This window comes from Melitaea cinxia, chromosome 17 (genome assembly GCF_905220565.1).
Source record: "Melitaea cinxia chromosome 17, ilMelCinx1.1, whole genome shotgun sequence".
Taxonomy (NCBI): domain Eukaryota; kingdom Metazoa; phylum Arthropoda; class Insecta; order Lepidoptera; family Nymphalidae; genus Melitaea; species Melitaea cinxia.
In genome coordinates this window covers 7,617,029-7,643,688 of record NC_059410.1, presented here as the reverse complement: position 1 = coordinate 7,643,688, position 26,660 = coordinate 7,617,029, and the positions used below count along the sequence as shown (strand labels likewise).

At 35.0% G+C, this 26,660-nt stretch overlaps 2 protein-coding genes across 2 annotated transcripts; one reads left to right on the top strand and one right to left on the bottom strand.

Annotated features, from left to right (window-relative positions):
• Positions 1 to 9,416: 9,416 nt before the first annotated feature.
• Positions 9,417 to 11,356, bottom strand: LOC123661491 (eukaryotic translation elongation factor 1 epsilon-1). The gene is made up of 4 exons (XM_045596447.1): positions 11,047 to 11,356; positions 10,599 to 10,787; positions 10,419 to 10,514; positions 9,417 to 9,746 (listed from the first exon to the last, which is right to left on the bottom strand). The coding sequence occupies exons 1-4, from the start codon at positions 11,116 to 11,118 to the stop codon at positions 9,597 to 9,599; spliced, it is 507 nt and encodes a 168-aa protein (XP_045452403.1). The 5' UTR covers positions 11,119 to 11,356; the 3' UTR covers positions 9,417 to 9,596.
• A 1,273-nt stretch (positions 11,357 to 12,629) lies between these two features.
• LOC123661841 (solute carrier family 35 member F5) lies at positions 12,630 to 26,241 on the top strand. The gene is made up of 10 exons (XM_045596781.1): positions 12,630 to 12,924; positions 12,996 to 13,130; positions 13,530 to 13,595; positions 14,156 to 14,248; positions 15,624 to 15,776; positions 16,479 to 16,661; positions 16,739 to 16,886; positions 17,348 to 17,507; positions 20,725 to 20,940; positions 25,351 to 26,241. Exons 1-10 carry the CDS (start codon positions 12,769 to 12,771, stop codon positions 25,418 to 25,420), a joined length of 1,380 nt encoding a protein of 459 aa, XP_045452737.1. The 5' UTR covers positions 12,630 to 12,768; the 3' UTR covers positions 25,421 to 26,241.
• The last annotated feature ends 419 nt before the right edge of the window (positions 26,242 to 26,660 follow it).

The following is a 26,660-nucleotide window of genomic DNA, read 5'->3' as shown; positions in this document are numbered from 1 at the left end:
TAGCAATGAAAGCAATTTTTCATATTAATGGCACATTTAATATTGCATATTGTACATAAGTAATATAATGTATTATCTTGTATGCTACATTTCACTTTTGAAATAAAACTTCTTTATGCACGCTTGATTTGGTAAGTAAGCTGACTATATTTATGCAAGAAGTAATAAATAAATAAATACATAAATAAATAAGCTGGTGAATGCGCGACGAGAGCGTTACGAAAAGTGTGATCGGGCGAGGCGACCGGAGCAAGTGAGAGAGGTGCGAGCACACATTATATTTATCTCTTTTTCTCATAGCCAGTTACGTTTCTTATATCTAAGACAGTGCAGGCCTATTGTGCAGAAGTTTTACTTTAGTTGTGTGGTCTATAACACACTCGTATTTTTTTAATACTTAACATTAAAAAATAGGTACTCTAATAAAAAAGTTGTTTCATTTGCTAATACCCATTAAAAAGTAAAGGAACATAAAAAATATGTATCAAAATAATTACCAATAATACCATCATATTAGGTTAGATCACGATAGTTACCTTTATTAATATAGTTAATAGGGATGAATGTAAAAGTAAATGAATGACTGCTTAATTCGTTAAATTTTTAATCGACTTCAATAAAGGAGGAGGTTACTCAATTCGACCGCACATTTATATATTAGCTGACCCCGCAAACGTTGTTTTGCCATATATGTTATAAAACCCCTTAATCCCTCCCCCCTTATAACTTAGGGATATGAAAAATAGATTTTGTTCGATTCTTAGACCTACCTAATATGCACACAAAATTTCCTGAGAATCGGTCAAGCCGTTTCGGAGGAGTTTAACTACAAACACCGCGACACGAGAATTTTATATATTAGATTTATGTATGTTCGGGGATAACTTCGTCGTTTATGAACCGATATTGATAGTTCTTATTTTGTTGGAAATATGATATCCTAAGTATGGTACCATGATAAGGAAACCAGGATCTGATGATGGGATCCCAGAGAAATTGAGAGAAGTCCTCGAAAATACGCATAACTTGTTACTGAGGGTAATGGTTTTGATGATTTTTAATTTAATCGAAAGCCCATGTTTATCATGTGGTCACATTTAAATTTCATCAAGATCTGATTACAGTTTTTGGAGTAATCTTTGATAGTGCGTATTTACTTGACCAATTTTTCGTGTACCTACGTTGTATTACTTGTCGATATAATTGAAGTCGGTTTTTTTTCATTGGCCTGCAAACACAATTATATTATTTCTATTTGAAATATTTTTGCACAAATCTAAATATAGGTTGTTGATTCGTAAAGTCACAATATAAGCGGTTTGTACGCTCACCATACACATTCCACTCCGATGACGCTCTAAGCCGAGGTGCGATCTCGCTAGGAGTAGAGCGGACGTAGCTATCCCTCAGTGATCACCCGTGTACATACAGAATGTCCCACTATATTTTTTAACGACAAATTGAAGAATGATTCTTTAAGTAATGTAAAATCTTAAATCTTCTTTTTACAATGCTTAAAGAGTCCTGATTCATTATTATAAAACTGACTTTTTATCTTTGGCGACACTATTGTTTTAAGATTTTTAATTGAAGACGGACGATTTGCTATACTTTTCACTTGAAGACAGTCATGGTTATTATCAACAATCAACATAATTATATGTGATCAACAACATGGCAATCCCAATAGGGTTCCGATAGATGGCGTTACGACAACGACTCGTACGCACCGTCACATAAATACGCGCCATCAAAGATTACTTAGTATATATATCTTGATCAAATTTAAAAGGGACTACAAGACATGTATCGGCTTTTGATTAAAATAAGAATCATCAAAATCGGTGTACCCAGTGAAAAGTTATGCGGTATAATACAAATGTAGATCCACGAAAAATAGTCAAACAAATACGCATTACTAAATATAACTTAAAAAGTACTTGTTAGATCTCAATTAAATTTAAATGGGACCACATGACACGCACCACCTTTCGATTAAAAATAGAACCGAAATCGGTCAACCCAGTGTAAAGTTCTGAAGTAACATACATTTAAAAAATACAAATGAATTAAAAACGTCCTCCTTTTTTGGAAGTCGGTTAAAAAGACAAATACTATCTTCGTAAAATTTCCTTGTTGATGAAGTATTTTTAATTCGTAATCATTCGTATGCCTGGTAATAAAGCCAATAAAATTATCGGTTCATTTTTTGTAATCATTAATTCCTCGTGCCTGCCGTGCCGTGCATGCCGTGTGGTGTCGGCCGAGTAGAATAGCACCACCCCCTTTCTTCCCGTGGGAGTCGTAAAAGGCGACTGAGGGATAAACCTGGCTCAAAATCATCAGGGTTCTGGAGAAGGAAAACTTCATTTGAACCCCGGAATGGGGTCTCCGTCAAGCATTCGTGGCATAGCTCTAAATGGTAAAGACTCCTGCAGCCGAACTGGCTCCACACGTATCGACTCATCGTTCCTGTGGGCCTAGCCAATAAGGTCGAGAGGGTGGCGCAGAGCTTGGGCAACTCTGCGTTTTCCTGAAGATTGTCCTAGGCGACACAGTATTTGTGTGACACTGTTTAAATCGTCTGCAATAGACGGATTAAGACCAATGATGATGAATTCCTCGTGGAGTTATTTTAAAACTATGATATCTTTCAAGGTATTCATTGAAATCAAATGATGATCAGGACGATTTCCTTCAAAGAGTAACTTGTAATTAATAAAGTACTTATTTGAACAAGGATTTATATCATGTCTATATAATCACCTTAACAAATAATGCATTATCTTAGAACAAACTTGATTATGATTATCATAAAAAAGGTTATAATGAGTTAACCTTCAAAAATAAGATAGACAATTATGCTATCATCGACTTTTTTTAGAACTTTTAATGGCAATCAGATCCGCCATACACAATTTTTTGAGTAGCTTTAACTTTTTTTTTACACAGTGCACTCAACGGAAGCTCTCAAAAAAGAATATATTTTCGCGTCATATTTCTTATTAATGCTCAGCTCTTATTGGCCGTGGCGTAATGTTATATAGCCTTCCTCGGTATACGGACTTTCCATCACTAAAATAATTTTTCAATTCGGACAAGTAGTAAGATAAGCGCGTTTAGGCAAACAAAAAAACCACAAACAGCACATACATACTTATATATTTTCCTAAGAAAGGCTTAATGCTTGTGTTTTTAGCCAACCGATACAGCTGCGGGTCGGATATCGATCTCACAACACCCTGAGTAGAAAGTTCCTGCAAAATGCTCGAACGGGCAAATTAAAATTTGGTTTTTATACAGTAAAAGTAAATCAATTAAAATTCCATATAAAAAATGTATGTTTAAAAAAAACGAGTGTGCTTTAGAGTGCTTAGTTGTCCCTACAGTAATATAAGAAATGTAACTCTCTCTTTTTATCTTCACTAACTTCTATCTCCCTCTCAAATTCCGTTTACCTCACCCGATCACACCAGCTTACTCCCCAAGTCAACCGTGAGTAAAGAAGTTTTACTTCAAAAACTGTTAAATGATTATATCAAGGGGCTCTGCAAACAAGAGTTAGTACCAAAACTCAATAATAGATGGCGGTGTACGGAATTAAATCAAGAAAGGCTAGATAAAGGCTATATAAAATATTAGTACATCATCATCATCATCATCATCATTCCAGCCTATTGCAGTCCACTGCTGGACATAGGCCTCCACAAGTTCCCGCCAAAAATGCGCTAACTCATGTGTTTTGCCCATAGTCACCACGCTGGGCAGGCGGGTTGGTGACCGCAGGGCTGGCTTTCTCGCACCGAAGACGCTGCTGCTCGTCTTCGGCCTGTGTGTTTGAAAGCCAGCAGTTGGATAGTTATCCCACCATCGGTCGGCTTCTTAAGTTACAAGGTGGTAGTGGAACTTTGTTATCCCTTAGTCGCCTCTTACTACATTTTAGTGTTTTCCTCAAATTAACGAGGGTGAAACCGTACTAGTACAACTAATTAGATATATGATTTGATTCCGCTCTATGTAGGTTGTCGGATTCAGTTTTTCGGTTTGCGGTTCCCTACTATGAGTAGCGATTGCTATCAGGTGTACATCATAACAACCGGGATCGACGGCTTAACGTGCTCTCCGAAGCATAGTGGGGAGATCCACAAGGATTGGACAAAATCCCAGACCACGGCAAGCATGTATGACCAATACAAATGTTTGGCATGTGCGAGGATCGAACCCGCAACCGCCAGCGCAACAACCCAAAACCAGTGCTGTGACCGTTGCGCTAAGGCATTAATTAGTTAAAGACAAGTTACTAATTTTAACAGAATGACTAGCATTTTTTTTTAATTTATATTTTTCGCAATTAAATTTATTTTGAAGTGATTGTTAATATACAATTAAAGTTGTTTATTTAACATTACATAATTATTTTACAATAATTATTATGACATAATTAAAAAAATATATATTAAATTTGATTACTTATTTAGAAAAAAAAAATTAACAAATGAATTTCAAATTCTTTTCCAATTATTTTCGTTATGATTCACCTTAAGGATGTTTACTCCACAGTGATATTGTTTTATTTTCAAAACACGAAGACACCTCCAAAGCGGAAAATTTACGATAGTTGTTATGATTATTGCACAACATTGACCAATTTACCAAGATGACAAGCCTTTTATATTTTATGATTTTATTTCCTAACAAGTACCTAAGTAGTAGCTACCTACTTACAATTACGTAATAGTTCATCAAAATATAGTATGCAAATACATACATGATGTATTTAACAGTAGCATAATATTGTATGTATCTAAGTACCTACTATCATTGTTGTAATTAGTCTGTCAACTTAGACTACTCGTTTGTACATGAAAAAAAGTTTATCATGTCGGAGGCTGACTGAGACAAGACTGCGAATGATGCCAGAGACAGTATTGATGATTGGTCCTCATATTCCCGACAGTAAAATAATATAGGTACAAATACAAACGCTGTCACCGGCTGTGGCTACGGCAATCAATAATATAGCCACCCCCTCTCTTCCCGTGAGTTTTCCCGTGGGGTTTCCTGTGGGATAATCATCCAACTGCTGGCTTTGAAATACACAGGCCGAAGACTTCGGTGCGATAAAGCCAGCCCTGCGGTCACCAACCCGCCTGCCCAGCGTGGTGACTATGGGCAAAACATATGAGTGAAAACATACAGAACTTGAGGCCTATATCCAGCAGTGGACTGCGATAGGCTGAAGTGATGAAAATGAAGAAGTGATGACCTAATATGTAATAAAGCCGATCATATAGGAAGGTGATGTCTTCTGAGACACTAGGATTTAGTGTGCACTAAATATTGTGCCTAAATGAAGCTTGCTAAATAACACAAGGTACATTATCTAAACTTGTAATGTACCTAATGTTAATATGTAGCAAATTTTTATATAGTTTGTTAAATTTTGTTTTTTTTTTTAATGTATTTTTAAGTTTTTTTTTTTAGGTAGGTAGATAATTTAGTGAAATGGTTGACTTCAAGATACAATACTTCATAATAATAACTAATCAAATTGTATTTTCACTAGTATAGTCATATAATGTTTATATTAATTGTGTTAAAACAAAGCGGAATAAAATTTGCACAATTATATATTCTTTTAATACTACCCACACATTATAAATATAATATAAGTGGATATCCCGGAAATGAAAATGGTTGAGGGAAATATATTACTGGCTTATCTAAACTAACATTTTTCAGATCGTGTGGGTATATCTGCTTCGGCAATGGCTCCTTTTTCCATAAGGGTACAGACTTAGTTGCCTGAAAAAATAAATGTAACGCTCAATACAATATGTTAGTAAAACTTAAATAACAATCAATGCATTATAATTAAGTAATATGAAAAAAATAATAATCACTGAATTAGCCAGACGTATTTTTTTACAAAAAGCTATGCCATATCTACCCATGAAAATGTGAATAGAATCCAAGGGTCACGAGTTACATTTACTACATTCTATGTATTCGATAGAACCTCATTTTTAAAATCAAGCGTGCGGTAGTTATCAGTAGCGGTATTATGTCATCAAATCAAATAGCCCAATGTTTAGAGATACATAAAATGTACCGTGTTATGTATCACTTTTATTGTTTTTTTAAAACGTGTTCAAAAAGCTACTTTATGTGACTATAGCCTAGTAGGGTTCAGAACCGGAAAATCAAATTTCATTGCCAAGATTTCGTAGTTTCGGGAATTTTATTTGAATTACGCAATACATACTAAAGCGAACTAGAGATACAAACTGGATATCCACATTATAAAATTAAATACGTGTCTTGAAGAGAAGGGTGCTATGGTAACAATATGACGGTGGAACTATGTCAACGAGTTCTGCAGAAATCTCACCAGTGTATAGAATTATTATAGATGGTATAAACTCATGTAGAATCAGTCTCTATGGATGAATAATCCGTTCCCTGCGCGTGGAAAGCTTCACGGGCGCGCAAATCTCTGCAAAACAGAACTGGACCCTATACCTGGTCTTCACGCAGGAAGAGAAGAAGTTGCTGGTGGACCGGGGATACGGGAAAGGGGAGGGGTCGCGTGTCTTGACTATCCACGAGGCGCAGGGCCAGACGAGTGAGAGTGTCATCGTCATCCAGACGAGGAGTGGGAGGCTGTGAATACATGACAGCGTTTCGCACGCGATAGTCGCGGTGACTAGACACACCAAGGCCTGTGTCTACTACACCGACTACAGAGATGACGCGATCTGTCGTTTCGTCGGGAGGGCGGCGGAGGCTACGGAAAAAGACATCCTCGAGCATAGTCTCAAGATGGCGATTCATAATAGAGACACCGCCGTCGTTGAGAGTATTCTCGAGATGTCAAAATAAAATTCGAATAGGTTGCTTTGCTTGGGAGGAGTAAGTTTGGTAGTAATATAGACAATATTAAAAAATATATTTCTAAGAAAACGATTATTACGCATGTAAATAATGTAAGATTTAGCTAGATATAAGTAAGTATAGTATTATAAGGAAATAATAATAATACAAAAAAAAAAAAAATGTTGTACCATAGATTAGATTAAGAACCGGTCGGTGGACTCACGTCTCTTTTGGAGACATTAAAAACAAACATAGTCTGACTTGAACAGCGATGTTGTTGACTAACGCCTACCTTGAAATAGAGAAAAAAATAAAAATAAAAATTTGCATGTATTAGAGTAAAAAAGGACATGGGTTCATAAGCCCGTGGATGTATAAGACTTGTTAAAAAAAAAAAAAGTCTCTATGGAGAGATAATGAAAGAATACCTAAAGGTCATTAACGACGTCACGAAATGCCCGGCTTTGATGGAGTCTAGTAGTTAGAGTTTATATTAGAAGACATCTGCAAAGGTGAAAACAATATTCCACATGAGCACATATACAAAGGAGCTTTATACCAGAACCTATCAAAGGCCTTTCAGATATTAATGCTGATTGCCATACCTTCTCCATTACTTTTAATAGCGATTGCTCAACAGATAATGACAATCAACAACATCAAGGTGACTGGCCGTGCATTTCCCTCATTTTCAATACTTGAATTCGGCGCAGAGATTGGAATCTACCATGTTTGCTTTGTGTTGTATAACTTCTAGTTCATGCCATGATGTTAGTGAAGGACGATAGAGGTTTTTACACACTTATTCTATACAATAAAAACCTAAAAAGAACCGAAAGTACCGAAAGAACGGAGGAGTTCTGGTTCCGTTAAGACAAAGTACCGAAAATCCTGGTTCTCAAAATAGACTGGTTCCGGGAACCTTAACCTATTGGTATAGGTAGACTAGGAGCGATTTGTTACTGATTGCCGTAAAACTGAAAAACGTAAAGACAATAAACGTAAAAAAATAAACTAGAAACGTAAAGACAATTTTATTCACGACGCGACGGCGGCTGCCTACAGGCCCTTAAGTTCAATGCTGTAAATTCCAAATAAAAAATAATTATTTGTATGGGAGGGGTTTGAAACGGGGATCCAAAATTTTCATACAATTTTTATCTGGGCTATCTGGAATCCAGATCAACGTTTTTTATTTGGAATTTTCAGCAGGGCTAGACAGGAGATATAAAACACATAAACAAACAAAAATGTTTTAATATACACATACGCTCGTGTTCAGTGGCGTAGCTTGCCTTGTATCAAAATTAGTTGGAGAGCCCACATGAAGGGTAAAGATTTCTCAGAAAAGAAACAAAAATGCTTGCATTCAATTAAAATAAATATTTAATGATTATAAGTTATCACTTCTTTCTAGAATAGACAGTAGTGACAAGTCTGATATAGGTTCCTGTCCCATTGAAGTCCTTAGGTAATTTTTTATCAGTTTTAGTTTTGAAAACTTCTTTCAGTTGTTGCGGTTGTAACTGGAAGTGTCAAGAATAGAAAGCGTGCTGTAATTACCTCCGTAAAACTAGTAAATTTTATCAAGAATAATTCCATGAGTTCCTTAGTAAAATGGTATTTTTAAATTTCGGATCTTAAGCATGTTGTCAAAGCATTTAATTGTTCTTAAAGATAATAAATGAATCGCAATAGCCGATGTAGGATGTTGCCAACTTTTGAGCGCGCGCTTAACCGGAAAAAGGGGGATCGCTTTTTTTGATTTTGTCATTTCTGAAGTGGAAGCGGCACGTATTTTTTTTAATGTTTTTTTCCCGGGAAGCACGAGTGACGAGATTAAGTGACATCTTGGATAACATTTTACTAATTTTTGCTTACACATGTTAGGAGGCCTCTGTATCCCGAAGGCCCCGTATCATTAATACGGCTGATACGGTGGTAGCTAAGCCTCTGCTCGTGTTCCTAAGGTAGATAACACCCGGTTCATTAATATACATTTTTTTAAATAAATGTATATAACAAATAAGACGTATATAAATAGGTATATACAACACCTAGAAATGCGACGGAAACCGAACCCACAATAAGAGCAGAAAGCAGCTTCACACTACGACTCAAACACATCACTGATCTGATCACCAGTCATGCGGTTATTTAGCATCGAAACTGCGCCACGAACGTAAAATATGTCATTTAAATATTGTGCTAATCAATTTTATATAGAAATTTGCATTCTAGTATTTTCCGTACGAGATCAGGTAAAAACGCTACGATTCCTTAGCCCACAAATTACCTTCATGTAGGTACCTTAAGATTATACAATTACAGTCCAATATAAGTCCAAAATTAAAATTGTAAATGTAACAATTAGTAACAGTGAAAGCAGAAAACTATTCCCATTTTAATTAAAAAAAATTCATGTATATTCTTTATATGTATGATATAAGGAAAAAGCTATTAATTGCATACTTACACCAAAACCAATACACATCATAAAAAATAACAAAATTATGTAGCGATAATAATGAAACATTTTATAGTGTTTAAAATCATTTATTGTTATGTCATTACCATTAAATTGCAATTCAATTATACATCACCCTACCAATGTATTTAAATATCAATAATTAAAATACAATGGAATTTTAAAATTTTGGTACAAATCAAATTTTATTACTGATAAAAAAAAATCTCAAATGGAATACATTTTTTTTTCTTCACTGGACTACTGGTGCATGGAGCGACAGAGTCAATGTATTTAAAGATAATGGACTCCGGTTTTCACTCACTTTGGGTTGAGACTGAACATGCTTTGACCACCTACAAACATGTAGTAATGATTCTTGCTCTGAAACTGTAAGTCGTTCCTAGAAGGAATTGTAAAAATATGTTAATATATTTACTTCAAATGATTACACATATTTGACTGTAAGACAATTAAGATTATTTAACACTAGCTTTCACTTTTCTGGCTAATCTGTTTTCCTTTGATAAAATATAGCCTATATCACGCAGTGATAAAGTAATATTCTACTAGTGAAAGAATTTTTGAAAATTGAACCAGTAGTTTTTGAGTCAGTTTATATTTAGTATAGAAGTATAAATTATGACATAGGTATTATCGTATCTAAAAAAAATAAAAAAAGTAAAGAGTAGAAACATTTGATAATCATCTTTCATTCTTTTTAAAAAAAAATTTAAATAATTAAGTCATCTATAGATAGAATAAAACCTGAATTTCAAACTCTTTTATTAATCATTTGGTGTCAAATGGTATTTTCAAGTTTTTAAGAATTTGGTAAATCAATATACATAACCATAATTGCCAAAACTTAGTGAAAGTGCAGTCACTTTTTACTAAATATGCCTAAAGTATAATATGTTTAATACAAATATTTTGGAATGTTTTTTTTTTCTTTTATACAATTAGAAATATCTCCTAACAATTTATACAATATGTTTATGTTGTATTAGTTACTTAAATGATAATTTACCTTTATTCAATCAACCATTTAATTATTTATGATGATTTTACTTACAATTAATGGATACAGTACATGGTATGCTGCTATATCTGTTATAGTAAGGTGATTTCCAATTAAATAAGTATTGTTTTCAAGAGTAGCATTAAGACCCTGGAAAATATTTCATAAATAGAATGAATTTTAATTTTACTAATAGTAATAAATACATATTATTAATGGGTAAATTTTAATTACCTGTAAAAAATTCTTAGCAAATGTAGGATTAGTAACTGCTTGGTTACTATATACAGCTAAATGTTCTAGCCATTGGTAGCTAAGAAGTCTTTGCTCTGGACTCATTGTAACACCACTTTTTGTTACTAATTTCAAAATGATACTAGCAAACCCTTCTACATTTTCCTTATCTAATATAGTTGTTAATACCTGGAAAAGAAAATTAGCACCACAAAACGGCTCATCTATTAAAAAATATCCGATTTCAATCAAACTTTACCCCTTTCAGGAAAACTTAGGTGACAAAGAATAAGGGTATTTTGCGGTTGTTTTAAAATATAAGACAAAATTAAAGTCACGACAATAACAAGAGCGAATTAATTATATTATTATTTGTCGCGTTGCGACTTTTTTTCTTGTCTTGGATAGAAGGTTAAAAACATGTACGCTAATAATAATATTTATTTACTTTGTCAGTATTGTAACAGACTGTCCCAACTGGCGTATTAAGATACTTTCCAATGTATTTGACCACCTCCATCTTAAATATCCTTAATTTTAAGTTATAAAAAATGCTGTTTATTTATGTAAAATGTTTATAACCTATATAATTTAATTATTTTAATGTTGCATTCAATAAAATTGGATACCAAAGAGTATATAACACAGGTATATAAGTAAAGATGTGTCACTTCATAGACACGGTCGTGTTGGATACAACGAAATATGTATTATGTAGACAGTAGAGTGTAGTAATGTCCATTGTCCAAAGAGTATATAACAAATATATAAAGGTAGTCAATGTTCTGTCAAATCTTCCCAAGGCTACCAGACGAAAAATGCATCCAAATATTTTTTTTAAAGTATGCAATATTAAGTATTTCTGCGTGAAAAACCGTGCTTACTATGCTAGTTAGACTACTTTTGTCTCTTAACTGTTTGTCGCTATTATCTACTTGAATTCAGTTGGTAACAAAAAAAAACGTATTCAAAGGAACTGTTTAAATAAAATACATAATACAGAACAGTAAAATAATAATAAAAAACGAACAGTAGCCTATTTTTTAGTATTCCATCATTGTTTTCCAAAATATAACACAATTATGAACACAGCGTTACCTTTATAAGTAACAATAGCAATTAACGGTAACAGTATAAAAATATATAACGTTAAGTTGTTAATACTGGCAAAAAATATTCCGGTATAATGGTTCCAAAATAACGTTACTTAGGTATCGTTCTCTTAACGTTACTAAGGTACATAAGTAGGTAACGTTACTTATGGTTCGTATGACGATGCGTTTGCGGAACGGTCACGGCACATGTCAATACTTTCCTTTGGTAATTAAACAATATATTCTGTTTCTTTTTAACGTACGTGTAAATATGCAATAAAGTATAAGTAATAATGTGCTGTGTGGTTATGGCAGTAAGAATTTAACCACCACCTCTCTTCCCGTTGGTATAGTAAGAAACGACTAAGGGATAACACAGTTCCACTACCACCTTGGAACTTAAAAAGCTGACCGATGGTGGCATAACCATCCAACTGCTGGCTTTGAAATACACAGGCCGAAGACGGGCAGCAGCGTCTTCGGTGCGACAAAGCCAGCCTTGCGGTCACCAACCCGCCTGCCCAGCGTGGTGACTATGGGCAAAACACATGAGCTCACGTCATTTTTGGCGCGAACTTTTGGAGTCCTATGTCCAGCAGTAGACTTATTAGGCTGAAGTGATGATGCCGAGAAAATTAACGCTACCGAACTTTTAACGGTATTCTAGCCCTATCAATCTTTGTTATATGGCTTTTAGCTCTATATTCTTAAGTCTATGTTTTCATATTTTCACTTGAAATTTGACATTGACATCTGACAGTGTCAAGGCTTCAGGATCGGTTTTCTGTTCATTCAGTGAAATTTCTATAAAAGAATACTGACTAAATATTATAGAAAAAAAGCCTTAATAAAGCTTTAAATATAACAAGTTTTCACTTAACCAGGAAAAAAACAGCAGCTGGTGGTAGTGACAAATTAATTCAACAAATATATTGTGATATTACATACATAGATGAATAATAGAAACCATTGTGTCTATCAATATCCATTAAACAGTCGTTAACTCATTATAAATGGACAAAAATAGACCCTAAATTTAGATTTATTCAATACGAATAATTTTTGATTTAGTCTTCATGTTGACTTTATGCCATAATTATTTTGGAGTGACATCAAACAATAAAAATAACAAAGATGATGATCAAACATTTAGTAAACGAAAATTTGCGTTTGGACTATTTATTCTATTTCTTGTTAGCGTGTTGTGGGTTGTTTCATCCGAGCTAACGAAGGTATTATTTTTTCTTAGTTATTTACTTAATATTATTTTTGAAAATATATTTAAATCTTTTCGATTTTTCAGTACATATACATAGAAAAAAAACTTGAGAGACCATTTTTAGTGACATATGTAAGGAGTTCCTTATTGTTTGTGTATCTTGTAGTACTATGTTTTACTCCACCAACAAGAGATCCTTGCCGCCCAGCAGACTACACTGTAAGTTAAAATAATAAAATTATTAAATAGGTCACTTATGAGTTAGAGCTTATACCTATAATACCATATAAATTGTCTAGAAGAAGTGACATAGTTATTTGCTATTCTCCTAGCTCATTATCTTTCAACTTTAATAATTTATTTCTAGTGTACAATAGAGTATGAATACAATTTAATCAATAATGTTTAATTAAGCAAGCCGTAGTAACTATACAAGCTTTACCAACAGATAACCTTCTTTTTTTAAAGCTTTATAAATGTATTTATTTTAACAAATCGTTTTTTATTTTAAAGACATTCAAGTAATATAATACAAGGATAGACTACTGTTCTTAGTGAAGTAAACTTAATATGTATCAATATTAATGTACTATAATATTTATTTTATTTATTTTTTAGCAATTATTAGAACCCACGGCAGAGACAGATGATGAAACCTTCTACACTGAATCTAACAACAGCTTGGTATGTTATATGTTAAATATATGTTAACAAATAAAAATACTATTGACTAGCCTGTTGGCACTTTTTGCTATGACCCTGCTTTCTGCTCGTGAGGTTGTGGTCTCTATTCTCAGCTCGAGTCAGAATTATATATTTAGTTATTATTATATTTAAAAATATATATGTATCAATATCAGCCAGCTGCTACCTAAAATACAGGCATTGTGTTGACTGCAACTAGAAACAGATGAGTAACAATGACAGTGTGTGTATGTTGAAATATATTTTTCTTTTTTATATGTAAGACATATCTATTTATATGATATAAATAATTAAGAAACTCATATCAGATTGATAGATTGTTGATGCATGGTCACAGCAACTGTTTTGGGTTGTGTGTTTCTTGACACCTGGCTCAGTGTTCTCGTACACCACTACAAGCTACTGTGTGAAGCATTTATTGTTTAATTATTTTTTATCTCTATACAGATATGTATGTCTGTTTTTTACACAATTAAGCCTTCTTTATTCTCTTATTTAATAATAATTATCTACTTTAATAGTTATGTTATTTTTTTAAGGGTGATTCAACATTTGTCCCAGTAAGGGCAGGAGAGGCCACTGACAGTGATGATGCCGCTCCAAGAGCAGTGCGTTTCAATAAAGTGGCAGAGGTAAGTGTAATAGATTGAAAAGAGACTATGTTTTAATTATTATTGTATTGCACAGCACTCAAATAGAACTATATTTGTATTAAAAAAAATGAAAAAAAAGATGTATAAAAGCCTTCCAGACTTGTGAGTACACAATTTGTTTGGTTTTAATATCCACTATAAATTAAATATCTATACTTACACCAATACTGTACTAATCTTTTAGGTAAAATAACTGCACAATATATTTATTTTGTTCTTATCTTATACTTTTATAAGGACTTTGAACAAATTATGTAAATGTTTTTATAATAAACAGATAACTTGTGAATGAAGTGTTGGCTTTAAAGTATGGTAGTTTCCTTATTTATCAAGGTCAGGTTTGTTGCAATTTTTTTATAAAATTAAAATAAGTCTCTCGAAACTCTCGAAAATCCACATAACTTTTTACTGGGTGTACCGATTTTAATAATTTTCAATTTAATCGAAAGCTGATGTTTATTCTGTGGTCACATATAAATTTTATCGAGATCTGATAACTACTTTTTGAGTAATCTTTGATAACGCGTAGTTTCTTGACTATTTTTTCGTCGATCTACGTTGTATTACTTGTCGATGTGTCGACGTAATTGAAGTCGGTTTTTTTTTCGTTTGCGAGCAAACAGAATTATTAAGTTCCAAGGTGGTAGTGAAACTGTGTTATCCCTTAGTCGCCTCTTACGACACCCACGAGAAGAGAGAATATATTATCATAATTAAATTATTAAAATATTTTATTTTATTTTTAATTATATTATTATAACTTTTATTATTTTTAAATATGTATATTATTTTTATTTTTTAAATATATACCTTTACTCATCTAGTTATCATTCTTTTGAAATATACAATCTCAACAAACATTTATTTAAAATATTTTTATAGAAACACAAATGAAATTAAAAATATGTAGTCAACTTCCAAAATCTATCGGTCTACAATTCTAAATTATAGTACCGAAACTAAATTATATATTAAAGCTATTGTCACGATCAAGATGGATTCATTGTTAATTATTAATGTAATCAGTCTCACACGCTTTGCTTCAGGCACATTATTTAATACTACTAAAAATATAGTAATGGTGTTACAAGTCGTACACAGTCGTACACATTACTTGTCGTTGTAATTGAAGTCGGTTTTTTTTTTCGTTTGCCAGCAAACACAATTATTAATTGTAACAATATTAATGGTCACACTATGTAAATAGTTAAAAGGAATGAACTAAGTTTCAGCCTTTCTAATGTAATGAAAGTTAGAAATTATGGGGAATGTTTGAATCATCCAATTTTAAATCGAGGACTATTCGATGGAAGCTCTATTAGCACGCCCTTAATTTCGTATTCGTTCATTAAAGGTGCGTGTTATGTCAGCGGCGATGGCGGGCGAGGCGTTGCTGGCGCGCCTGTCGTGGTCCGCGTCCATTCGCGCGACCGAGTACGCACAGCGCCGCGCCGCGGCCGCCGCTACGAGGCGACATCTTAAACTAGCTCTCGTTTTTTGTGTACCGGTAAGTATTATTAACAACCGCTCTGGTGTACTAGTGCAAGTAGTCGTCAAAAACACCGACGGTTTGCGGGTTCGAAACCCGCTAGGGATGAATATTTGTATTTGTACAAATATTTCTTTCCGGCTTGGATGTCTGTCCTTGTGGGTCTCCCCACCGTGTCTTGGAGAGCACTTAAAGCCTTCGGTCCCGGTCGTTATCATAATACCTCATAGCGATCGTTACTCATGGTAGGGAACATATCCACCAACCCGCAGTGGAGCAGCGTGGCGGGTTAAGCTCCAATCCTCCTATATGGAGAAAGAGGCATATGCTTAGCAGTGGGATGTTACAGGCTGAATGCAAATATTATAACCATTCGACTTTGTTTACTGAAATATAAATTATCTTATTCAGACGGCTCGTTAGCGCAGCGGTCATAGCACTGGCTGTTGCGCTTGCTGACGCAGGTTCAATCTCCACTCCATCTGACCATATACGTTTTATAGTTAAATACAGTAAGATGCCAGCAGTTAAAGATAGTTCGTTAACCGTTTTGTATAATACAATTTAATTATATTATTTGGATATTCTTTTTAAATAAGAAAACATTCTATTAAATGAGGAAGCTAAAAATAAATTGTCAACTCACAGACATCTTCTGTAAAATATCTCGCTAAATTTACTGTCAATACAGTGGTATTTAACTAATTTCTTTCTTTGTAGTGGTTCATCGCAAATTACTTGTACCGCCTTAGTTTACTTCACTCATCGCCATGTTCAGCGACGCTATATACATCGACAACTGCAGCATTCGCATTATCATTTGGAGCTATGTTCGCTCAAGTACCAACCGATCGCTTCTCTCTTTCTAAATGTATGGCTATACTGCTTACTACATCTGGTCTTGTAAGTATTAAAATAAATTAAGATACTAATTGATGTTTTAACAGTTCGCTAAATTATTTATAATTCTTTTTTTTTAGGTTATATTAGGACTATCTGAGAGCCATCAAAGTAATTGGATTGGTGTTCTAGCTGCTATAGGTTCTGCTTTTTGTTACTCTCTACACTTAATGCTATTTAGACAAGAATTGAGGAAAGGAGATGGAATTAATTCGTTTTTATTAGTTGGTAAGCTCGAATCCATTTATAATTCTATCTATCAAAGAAAACAAATACTTTAAATTTGGCCAGTAAAATATGTTCACGATTCAGATATGAATTCTAATTTACTACGATTTAATTGATTGAAAATATGTAAGATTTTAAAATATAGTCAAATTAATGTCTGGTAATAATAACTGCCGACAGAAGGTGTTTGGCAGTAATAATTTTATACTGTTTAAAATATTTCTTACAACGTACGTAAGAATCCGCCATTAGAAAATAACTAGTTACTATGTTTACGTACTTTTAGCAGATAATTTTGAAAATTGGCGGCCGGTGGGTATGTATATGTTCACTGTACATATTAATACTATTATTCTATTGTATATATTTTGCCATTCAGAACATAAAAACAGTCTGGGGGCCTGGGATCTTACTCTATTACTTGATCGAAATATGAAATACAACAGAACTAATAATTCCAGGTGTAGTGGGCTGTGCCTGCGGTTGCTTGGCGTGGTCGATAGGCGGTGTCCTGGCCGTCAGTGGAGTGGAGCGAGCAGAACTGCCTCCTCCGAGGCTGTGGAGCTGGCTACTGTTAGATGCCGCCCTGGGGCCACTCCTGTTGGAGTCTTTGTGGCTTTGGTGAGCTCATTGTTAATATTTCGATTTCTTTACTTGATCTTAGACAACAAAAATAGCTGATAGGTATCATAAGATTCGTTATAACTCCATTGAAATCCAGTAAAATGTGATTTTTGGAACGAAGTTCCTTGCGGCAGGCTTGGAGGAGATAGAGTTTTTATTGGGCGACCGAACTGAAAAAAATGTGAGACTAAAACCGTAAGAAAAATATATAACGGAAGTGACGTAATATCAGTAACACGACTATAATATGAGGTATGTAAAACCGAACTCATTTAACATTAACAGCTATAAATGTTTGTTTTTTTTTTGTAAAATAATTAGTTTTAATAGCTATCGTTGGGTCGTAGTGTCTATTTGTATAGTCCATTTTTTTAGAAGTCTCCTAAATGGTGAACAAATATGGCGTACTTCCGACCACAGAAAATTAGAGTAATATTGTAAGTATAGTAAAGTGACACAACTATACTAATAAGCCATAGATGAGAGTAAAATTCATTTTATATTCAAATATTGTTGAAATTATTTCAAAACCTGATAATATATTGAATTTTTTTGTTAACAATTAGCAGAGGTACAGAATTAGGAAATAAATATATCAATAATCGAGCATCTTTATAAAAGGCAAAGTTATTTTATATTAAATGGGATAGCGTTAAAAACGTTCAGGGTGAAATTGATATTCAGAAATATTCATAATATAAAACCTTTACAATAAACACTACTATAAAATATTGACATTTGTAATAGTTTGTAAGCATATTTTTTTCGCTCAACATAAAAAAACAAACAATATTTAACAACTTCTCTCTTCCCGTGGGTGTCGTAAGAGGCGACTAAGGGATAACACAGTTACGCTACCACCTTGGAACTTAAGAAGCCGACCGATGGCGGGATAACCATCCAACTGCTGGCTTTGAAATACACAGGCCGAAGACGGGCAGCAGCGTCTTCGGTGCGACAAAGCCAGTACTGCGGTCACCAACCCGCCTGCCCAGCGTGGTGACTATGGGCAAAACACATGAGTTCACGTCATTTTTGGCGTAAACTTTTGGAGGCCTATGTCCAGCAGTGGACTGTTTAGGCTGTAATGATGATGATGATTTAACAACTTAATCTTATGACCGATCAGTTTTTCAACCATAGGTTCAACCAAGTTCACTCCAAGAACGATGTGTTTTGCCCATAGTCACCACGCTGGGCAGGCGGGTAGGTGACCGCAGGGCTGGCTTTGTCGCACCGAAGACGCTGCTGCTCGTCTTCGGCCTGTGTATTTCAAAGCCAGCAGTTGGATGGTTATCCCGCCATCGGTCGGCTTCTTAAGTACCAAGGTGGTTGTGGAACCTTGTTATCCCATAGTCGCCTCTTACGACACCCACGGGAAGAGAGGGGGTGGCTAAATTCTTTAGTGCCGTAGCCACACAGCACCAAATATCAATTGGTTTGCTATATTTAATTACGCTAAAATGTTCTTATTTATTTAAAAAATTAAAACATTAATAACACAAATTTTTATTCAATTAAATTTTCCATTCTTTTAAAATTATCCATTTCTTTATCCAATTCCAAGTCATTGGCATAATATTTTTCTTCGATACCTCTGACGTGATCACATTCTCTCTTCTATATGTCAGGTGAGATGCTATCAAAAGCTTTTTCTGTCAGGTGAACAATATTTTTTGATTCTTGCCCCCACATTTTTTTTCGGCCACCCGTTTCTTCATGACCCTCCAAATAATTTCGATTGGGTTAAGATCGCAGTGGTAAAGCGGTAACCTTAACGATTTGTGGCCATGCAATGTTAAGTATGAAACCGCTTCATAAATAGGTTCTTCTTTATGTTCTTTAATGATTTCATGAAGCTTGACTTTAAGCATGTTTGGCAAATAAGCTAGTACCAGTAATCTGCTAATCCACTGTTTTATTTCCGCTTTACTGTTTGCCATTGTTAGTGACTTGTTAGTTTTGACGCTATGATACGACGCGTTATTCAATACTTTGCTTTGCGAATGAAGATTAGGTACAACTTTGTCTTTCAACCACTTCATAAAATTGGTTTGGTTCATGTCATCATAATAATTACCTGACTTTGTGACTTAAAAATCAAACCTTGCGTTGGGCACGAAACCATTTTCTCCTCCAGCATGCTCGTATTCTCCAGCGAGCTCCCTTTGCATCAGAAGACACAACTCCTTCATATTCATTTTGCCAGCATTTGGTCACACCGTACGAAGCAAGGATGTAAGTTTCGTCCAAGTAAATTACAGGTCAAGGATCAGCACCACTACAATTCACTCGCATCTGTTTCAAATTTTTCGCATCGCATGATCCTCCATAGACTTGTGCGGCTTCCATTGAAATTGATATCGACCTTTAAATTATTTAATAATTTCGGATTTTCGTCGGAACTTCTTTTCGACACATTGGTCTAAGTCATCCAATTTAACTCGATTTTAGTGTGGGCGTGATTTCCTGCTGCAAATGCACCTTCGTGACTTATTTTGGTTACCGTCTTTTCTGATATACCTAAAAATAAAATAAAATAACGTTCAGACCTAATACATTATTTCCAATGTAAGGAATCTATTGAAATAATACTTATTAGTAAACTAAGTATTACGTATTAAATAATTATTTTTCTTCTTCTTCTTTAGGGTTAATGGCTTTCAATAGTGCCAAATGAGCACAGATTATTTCGCCAATGTCACGTAATATGGAGAATAAATAATTATTTTTACATGTAACTATTATGTGACTGTAATACAAGATATTATCGGGACTAACATCTATGGCAACACCATTTTACTAACCTGTGATTGCCGCTACCCGATGTCGAACATATTCCAATGAAATAAGAGGAGAGAGAGAGAGAGCTTTATTAGCTTTTTCATGTTCACAAAACTTTTTAACTTTGAGTACAATTCTCTTACACCGCTTCTTAATGTCTTAGGCGTGATTGAAAAGTAAATCGCACTAAAACAAATTAAAAACCTCCAGAGCTCTGAACACTGACAGCATTGACACAATACGACAACCGGTGCTACCAACATTAAAAATAAAAAGGAACTCTTTTGTGAAACGTACTTTAATCAGGTGTATCTTACTTTGGTAATCCAATGCATAAAGAAAGATATATATTTATATATAAATATAAAGTCGGAGCACTTTAACATCGACTGTAATCGCATTTTATCTAAAATGATCTGGAAAAATCCAGGGGGCGCTGCCTGACGTCGTCGTCGACGGCGAGCGCGTCGCTGGCGCTGACGCTGCCGCTGTGCGCGTGCGCGGAGGCGTGGCGCGGCGCGGGCAGCGCGTGGCGCGCGGCCGCCGCGCTGCTGGCCGCGGCCGGCTGGCTCGCCGCCGCGCTGCCCGCGCCGCCGCGCTGCCTCGCCCGCCTCGCCGCGCGCCTGCGCCCTGCGGACGGGTTCGCGTGAGTATATACCTAGTTAAATAATAATAGAAAAAAAAAAAAACAAAAAAATTGTAGCTGCCCGCGCTGTCTTTGCGTGAGTAGCCTACCCTGATATTAAAAAAAAATGGTAGACATTCTTCTCACACTAAAGGTATGATTCGGATCTGGGCAGTCGAGACCCGGCAGCCGCGGCCCTGCAGCCGCGACCGGGGTCGCGACCCACCGCTTCGTAGGGAATTGTATGCAATAGTAACCAACGCAAGGCGTGGCCTACGCGCGGCCTTGGCAGCGCCGCCGAGCCGCTCCGGTGGCAGTTGGGTCGCGCTGCCCGTTCGCAGAGGGTGACAAAATGGCGACGTTTACCGATGAAAATGACGAGTTTTTAGTTGAGTTAGTTGCTAAAAACCCACCGCTTTACGTTCCTCAACTCAAAAGCTATAAGGATAATGTTGTTAGAGATAATATATGGGAGCATATTGGTAGTCAACTCAATAAAACAAGTAAGTACCAACTTTTTTTTATTTTTACATAGTTATTACAAATAAACATTTAAATGACAAATGAAGCTTGCTGTGCGTCGTGTTCATACCTACCTGCTCTAGTTCATTCTGTTTATCGACTGTTCTTGCCATGAGACTTTTCCAGCTTCTGAGGGAAAGTAATCTTTAAGGATATTTCTGATTCGAAATCCATCTATGTTCCGAAATCCTCCCGTACGTGTCAGTGGAAGCGTGTTCTCTGTTGGTTTTGTTTTTTTTTTTTTTTTGTCGTAACTGTAATATGGTATTCCATTTTTTTCTAAATAAGCATCCCTTAATAAATTATGGAGACAACATAGTGTAGTAATTAAGTCATCACATATTTCTGGTCTAATTGCTATAGATGAATATAATATTCGGAAAACCTGACTCAGAAGTCCAAAAGAATTCTCTGTGACTCGTCTTGCTCGGCAGATGCGATAGATGAAAATCGCTTTACCACGATCGCCTCTAATATGAGTTCTGTAATAGGGTTTCATCATGTAGACGTCTAATCCAAACGCGTCATCGCCAACTAGATATTGTGGGGTTAAGATATCTGTTCCTGGTAAGGCTGCCGGTTGAGGCACATTAAATTGTTCGGACATAATTTTTTTGCCTATAGCTAACTTTTTGAATATACCACTGTCCCCTTCCTTTCCATATGAGCCCACGTCAACAGCAATAAATTTGCAGTTTGTGTCTACAATAGCCAATAATACAGTAGAATAGTAGTCTTTATAGTTAAAAAACATCGATCCACTGTTCTTCGGACATTTAATACGTACGTGCTTGCCATCAATTGCTCCAAAACAATTTGGACAGTTCCACCTATTCCAGAAATGTTCAGCAGTTTGTTTTAGATGATTTTCCGGCACAGGCAGGAAAATTGGTACTAAATTTTTTCGCAAACTTGCAAGAACTTGTGCGACTATTCTGCTTATATAGCTTGCCGATATACGATAATTGAATTCTAAAGATGCGTATGTTTCACCAGTTGCTAGGAGGAATCTGAAATTGAAAAATATATTTTGATTTTGTACAGAATTCTAACAATAATATGTATTTTAAAGTATACTTCTTAATATGTAACTACAACATATTTATACTATGAATTTTAAATCTGTTTTAGGTGATGACTGCATAAAACGCTGGAAATGCATCAGAGATTCCTATCAAAGAATTAAGCGCAAAAATAAATTACCAACTGGATCAGCAGCCGGCAGCAAGTCAAAAAAATGGCCTTTAATGGAAAGACTAATTTTTTTAGAAAATGTTCCTACTGAAAGAAAAACTATATGTAATATTGAGGGAACTAATGATACTAATGATAGCGAAAATGAAGTATCAAATTATGATGAAAGCTTTTTGAATAAAGAGAAAGACATTAACGTGGAACCTAACGAAATAGAAATGAATAGCGAAGGGACAAGCGGAATAATAATGGTGAATGCGCCATCGAGTGCAACAGAGGTAGACGTTGAAGAAACTGCTGATGATGAGAAACGAAACGAAAAAACAGGGAGATCTACAGGAAGCGTATTGAAAAAAAAGAAACAAAATCAAAATAATACCATGCAGGTGGCTCTACTCAACTACTGGAAAGAAAGGGACGCTGAAAGGCGTGCCCAAATACAAGCCCTCACACCTCAGTCAACCCAGGACAAGGAAGATGTGGATGGTATTACATAGTTTTGCTCGCACGTTGGGACGATGCTAAAAAAACTTACTCCTGCTTTAAGAGTAGAAGCGAAAACTAAAGTATTCAATATTTTAGCCGACTATGAATTAAGGAGCCTAAACGAACATACTAGTGTTAGTGGTCTTAGTACTTCCTCAAGCAGTCCCCCTTTTGATGAAAATTCTTCATCAAACCCTTATTCTCCGATAACTTCCGTCGCATCACCCATCAGTCCACTCTGTGAACCTACTGACTTAAGTATTCCAAATACAATTAATTTTCCAACAAATACTTCAGAAAACATGTCCAACACATGTTTCCCGCTAAATAACTTTTCATATTTACCTTAAAGTGAGAAATAATTTTTCCTCGCTTGTTATTGATCCTTTTTTCATTGGTTGAATATCACTGTTGATTAAACTAAGTACAAATTGAAATTGAGTTTTATTTAGTCTACAGTAACCCCTGAATTTCTTTTCCTTTACATTTAAGTGCCGTTTTATCAGGATTTGATAGGTGCCTTCATCAATTCTAGACGTATATAATGAATCGATGTTATTCCTCTTTGATGATAGCAAGATCAACATTAAGGCAGCATTCTGATCTGGGCAGCCGCGACCCGGCAGTGGCGACCAGCTGCCGCGACCCATTGTCGCTGCTGTGCAGCGCTGCTAGAAGCTTACGGATAGCAACGTCCGTGACCCGGGCAGCGACTGCCACGTGCAGTAGTCAAACAGCACTCAGTGTGAACGCTTGTGCATTCCAGTCGTGTATAAAATATTCACTATGTCTGACTATTTAAATATACGAAAGCGAGAACTCGTGAAGAGACTGATAGAAGACGAAGAAGAGGATGATGAAATAATGTTGATCTTGCTATCATCAAAGAGGAATAACATCGATTCATTATATACGTCTAGAATTGATGAAGGCACCTATCAAATCCTGATAAAACGGCACTTAAATGTAAAGGAAAAGAAATTCTCTGCGAACGGGCAGCGCGACCCAACTGCCACCGGAGCGGCTCGGCGGCGCTGCCAAGGCCGCGCGTAGGCCACGCCCCCCGGCCGCGCTGCGCGGTCGCTTGCGTTGGTTACTATTGCATACAATTCCCTACGAAGCGGTGGGTCGCGACCGCGGTCGCGGCTGCAGGGCCGCGGCTGCCGGGTCGCGACTGCCCAGATCCGAATCATACCTTAAGCCTGCGGCGTGGCTGCTTCGCCACACTCGCCGCGCGCTTACGTTCTACCGATGGGTTCGTTTGAGTACACGGATCTCATTTTTAAACCTATCCTAAACGAGTAATGCCTACATTTCAAAAATAAAAATCCAACTGTAAAAATTATTGTATTTTACTCAATGTGGTCATGATATATCTACCATTTTTTAGTCAATTATCGAAGAAAACGGGTTTTAAGGTCGGGTCTTAAGTCAACCATGCGATATTTCAACTATTTTGTTTCTAAACCGAGCCGCTAAGGTAATAGATATAGAGTTCCCTATGGTCATGTTTCCTGTCTTCTAGGACTTCAGCCTACTAAAACACCGAACTACCTACCTATTGAGTACGACTTTCCATAGTCATTAGTAACTTTTGAAAAGTTTGATAATCTTTGCATAAAACATAGGCATATATAAATAGTTATTTTTACCATTAATTTACCTTTCTAAAACATTTAGTTTCTGGGCGCAGATCTTAGAAACTAAAACGCAAAATGCATCCACTTGATAAGATTAACTTATAACTCGTTAAAAATTTATAATTGCTATCTCATCTAAAAAAAGTAATACCGGTGTAGGCTACCTAACTGTTTGGAAACGAGTATAATTCAGAGATTTCATTATCGTCTATCATTACAGACTTTACCTAACTGTATTATTCCAATCATTATAGGTTTTTAAATTTTTATATATATCGGTTATCGGCCAATATGTCGGTTAAATTTGTGTAACAGCCGTTGATTAGTTTTTTTTATATATGTATGCTACAATACAGTCTTTGAGATCGACCTTCCTGGTCTTCATAGGTAACGTCAGGCTGAATTTCCTTATGTAATATACGTAAATATTATACTGCTATATAAAAAAAAAAAAAAAAAAAAAACAGATTATCTGAAACATCAAAAAATGAGTGTATGGCCTATTGCTAAAGAAGTTGTACCTACTTCAGGCGTGTGGTCTAAAGCACACTTTTATGTAGATGATTATGAAATATTTTGAATATTACAGGGCAATAAGAAATATATCAGAATTAGACGAGCAATCAGAGGCTTTGATGTCGTCTGAAGAACCGACGTAGCGCCTATCAAGTTCGTTTTAGAGCTGCTGCGAGTGACCAACACAGTTAGTTGTGTGAACACCTTTTGTTGATCCTAGTCTTAAAAGTGTATAGCATTTATATAAGATATCCGTAAATTTTCTCAATATCTTGACACAAGTATTTTTTTAAACTGTAACTCGAGTCAGTGGTTAACTATTTTGATACTGAAAATCATTCCACTATTTGCGTAGTTCATCTCGTTGCATAAATGATAATATTTCAGTTATAGATATATTTTTTTCAGGGATTAACGTTTAGGTCAATTAAAATTAAAAAAAAAAAAACATTTTGCAGTAATATCTGTATTTTATAAATGATTAAAAATGTCATCTTTCGCCTATACAAAAGACAATATTTAATTTTTGTGTCACTTCCGTGCCTTTTATCTTTAACAAAACCTTAAAAGATCACTTTAATTTTTTTACTAAGTAATAATAAACACATTAACAGCTGACATTCAAGTAAATATTACGATATGTATGTTTTCATTTAATTTTGAAGATTATTTATTGTGTCGACTACGTGAAGTATTTTTCAACTTCAAAATTTGTATTTATAAGAAAAAAAAATATTTTTAGTAATAATATAATATCTACCTGTAATGTGTAATTTGTTAATATACTAAAAAAAATTCTGTGATCCGAAATGGAGTTTATTTTCGTTTTACATAAAATAAAACGTGTGATTCTGAAAATTAGATCTAAAACTGTGTTATATACTAAGTAACAAAGTTATGTTAATAATAGGATAGTAAGTTTTATTGGTCTCAAATTATTTCTTTACGTCATTTGTATTGATAATTATGATTTCTTTTTTTAAATTGCACAACCTTTTAATACTATTCTTCTTTTTTATTCTCTTTATTCTTTACGAAATAATACTTGACTAGCCCGTTGGCGCAGTTTGTAGTGACCCTGCTTTCTGCTCCGAGGGTTGTGGGTTCGATTCCCACCCCGAGTCTGGGTGTAATATAAATATTTATTTATATATTTATATATGTATTATTTATAAGTATGTTTATCGAAAAAAAAAATGTAGCTATATACCAGTCGGCTGTTACCTATAACACAAGCATTAAGTTGCTTACTTTAGGAACAGACGACCGTGTGTGTATTGTGCAGTATAAAAAAAAAAAAAAAAAGAAATGTCTCAATCAAAAATCAGTTTAAAATGAATTTACATATTAAAAGTATATAATACATGTAACAATCTTACTTGT